This window comes from Notothenia coriiceps, unplaced genomic scaffold, assembly GCF_000735185.1.
Source record: "Notothenia coriiceps isolate Sejong01 unplaced genomic scaffold, NC01 NC01_scaffold00015907, whole genome shotgun sequence".
Classification (NCBI taxonomy): Eukaryota; Metazoa; Chordata; class Actinopteri; order Perciformes; family Nototheniidae; genus Notothenia; species Notothenia coriiceps.
The window spans coordinates 1-2847 of NW_011348608.1; the positions used below are offsets into that span (position 1 = coordinate 1).

The window sequence follows — 2847 nt, forward strand, 5'->3', positions numbered from 1 at the left end:
CCACCTCCCCTGAACATGGGTCGACTGAAGAGTCTCGTCATGCCTGCCTACAAGCAGTCGCGCTGAGCAAAGTGACTAGAAGGCAACCACACACTTATAAAAAAAAACTTTACACTTTATAAAGTCAGGCAACACTAACCAGGCTTCGTGTGATTCTGTTTATTTGTACCTTACTTTGACCATCCACTCGCTGTTATTGATCATTTTGGAGAGCAGGCAGACGTTTTGTTTTTTATTATAGCAGCTATCGGATGGAATCCATACATGGGCTGCACAGGTTGAAAAGTAGAAGGTTGGAGGAGTCGTTATTTAATTTAATCTGGCTTTGCTTTAAAAGCAACACGATCATCGACCCGACGCAGTCCCCCATTGTTGTTGTTGTTGTTGTGAGCGCCGTTGGGGAGCAAATCAGCGATGTAAACGGTGACGTCATGACGCAGCAGCGGCAGCACCATCCCGGCTCTGGGTGGTGTGAACAGAGCGGGAGCAGAAAAGCTGAACCAGAAAAGCTCTAGCTCGGAGCTAGAAAGGGAAAAGCGCTGGTGTGAAAGCCGCAAATGAGACATTCATGTTGCCAGTTTTGTTGGTGCTAGTCGTGCCTGCATGTGTTTCACTCACAACAGCGAGGAGGCAGGGCTGCTGGGGATGGAGTCTGCCGTGGTGTGGAGCTGCAGAGAGGAGGAGGCCGTGTGCTGGCTGTACCCGTCCTCACTCTCGCTGGCCGCAGGTTCCAGCTCCATCTCGCCGTCTGGCTCTGAGAAGAATCCCTCCACGCCATCGCTCTCTTCTCCTCCACCTGCTTCTGGCTCATCAAGCTCATTGTAAAGTTTAGTCTCTGAGGCCCTCTCTCCACCCAGAACACTTATTCCATCCTCCGCTTTCATCTCCTGCAAAGGACGGGGGAAAGATGCAGAGGGATTCAAACAGAGCTTGCAACGCAGGAATACTTTAGAACTCTGCATTTCATTACAAGCATCATGTTTTCGCTCTGTCCTCGTTGGGTGCTATACCTTGCGATGCCTTTCTCTCAGAGGTCTATCTTCTAATACTGAATCTGCCGAGATAGTAAAGATGAATAATAAGAAGGAAATGGTTATGCCAAATGCATAGCTGCATGCAAACTGTATGTTATGATGCAAGTGATTACTAGTATGTATGCTTGGGTGTGCATACCTCCATTGGGTTTTTCAGGTCTGTGCTTCTCACTCTCACATTTTAAAGTAACATCCAATGAAATATGTCTTTTCTGGTGCACCAACTCTCCAGTCTTTCTCATTGCCACAGGCTGTGGAGGTGCCCCTGTGTAGGAGGAGGAGGTGGGAGGAGGGCCCCTTCGTCCCATGGGGAATGCTGGGAGACAGTTATCTTGACTGTTGCACAGAGAGGAGAGTGAAGCTGAAGTCCCACACTGGGCTTCTAACGCTTCTTTCTTCCCCTCCAGGCTACTGTGAAGAGACGAGGGCTGTGGGACCCCTGTGGGCACTGCGGGCTGGGACTCATGGGGCTGGAGAGGCCCAGCTTCCCAGCTACCAGACAAAGCATGGCCGTTTTCCTCACACAGTGACAGCGCAGCCTCGACTGCAGCTGCATCCAAAGCCTCTGCAGCCTCCTCTGCCTGTAGAAGGAGAGATATGACTCTAGATCGTAAAGAATCATTTAGGTTTTTTTTCAGGTGCTATTTTTATTGCCTTGTAAATCACAGCAGTCATGGTTCCGTGTAAACTGTCAATAGATGACCGAAATTCAATTAATCACATTTTAAAGAGGACGTATTATGCTCATTTTCAGATCCATATTTGTATTTAGCCTCTCCTGTGACATGTCTCCATGCTTTAGTGTTCAAAAAGCTCTTTATGTTTCTCACACTGCCTGTGCTGCAGCACCGATTTTCACCCTCTGTCTGAAACCAGAGCCCAGTCTGCTCTGATTGGTTAGCTGGCCGGCTCTGTTTTGATTGGTCAACCACTAAGAGATGTCCCGCCCCTTAGCCTATAATGTACAATGTGTTGGAGCGCTAGCCAATAGCGTGAGTGTTACATAGTGATCCTTCAGGAAGGGGGGGGTGTGGGCGAGAAACTCTCTCTGGAGGGAACTTTGGGATTTTAGCCTTTGCAGACCCTTTACATGCACCAAAACCTATATAACACTACAGGAAAGGGAGAACACAAAACAGCATAATAAGGCCTCTTTAAAAGAATGTTTATCTTAGGTTTTTAGAAATGCTTTGAAAATATATGGTACTCTTCACCTTGTCCTCAATTATGGCGATTATGTCCCCCACCGTCTTCAGGTCAAGCTCATCCCCCATGTAGGACACAGACACGTCCTCCTCACTGAGCTCTGACACTTTGTCCTCTGCAGAGACAGACTGGCGTCCAGGCAGCAAAGACGGAGCCATCACACCAACTTCTGCATGCAAACAACAACTGGTTTCAACTTTTCTGTTCGCCAAGATACACTTTTTAAGTAGCAAGAGTAGCAGTTCATAAAAGCATTCATCACAGAACGCCTAAGTCAAGCTTGATCATTTGCTTGAATTTAAATTGTAACCACAATTAATCTGAACTCTTTATTTACATATTTTGAGATATTCACAAAATATAGATTCTAATATAGAGTGGTTTACTTTTTGACATCCCTCCTGTGTGTATAAAAAAAAGTATTTCTGAAATGTTGAAGAGTTTGAATGTTTTAACGTCGCAAGATACATTCATATTTCAGTCTACTTTAGCCATAACACTCAATCTTTTTTAACCCTTAGATGCATAAGTGGTTTTCTTGATCTTTGTAATTAAAAAATGTTATCATTTCATATTCCAGCTATTCCTCAAAAAACATGTTTTGGAT

General features: G+C 45.6%; 1 protein-coding gene across 1 annotated transcript; it reads right to left on the minus strand.

The window, feature by feature from the left end:
• Positions 1–591: 591 nt before the first annotated feature.
• On the minus strand, positions 592–2505 carry LOC104949300 (bromodomain-containing protein 8-like). Its single transcript, XM_010775642.1, has 4 exons — positions 2249–2505; positions 1174–1615; positions 1011–1054; positions 592–887 (listed from the first exon to the last, which is right to left on the minus strand). The coding sequence occupies exons 1-4, from the start codon at positions 2396–2398 to the stop codon at positions 615–617; spliced, it is 909 nt and encodes a 302-aa protein (XP_010773944.1). The 5' UTR covers positions 2399–2505; the 3' UTR covers positions 592–614.
• Positions 2506–2847: the final 342 nt, after the last annotated feature.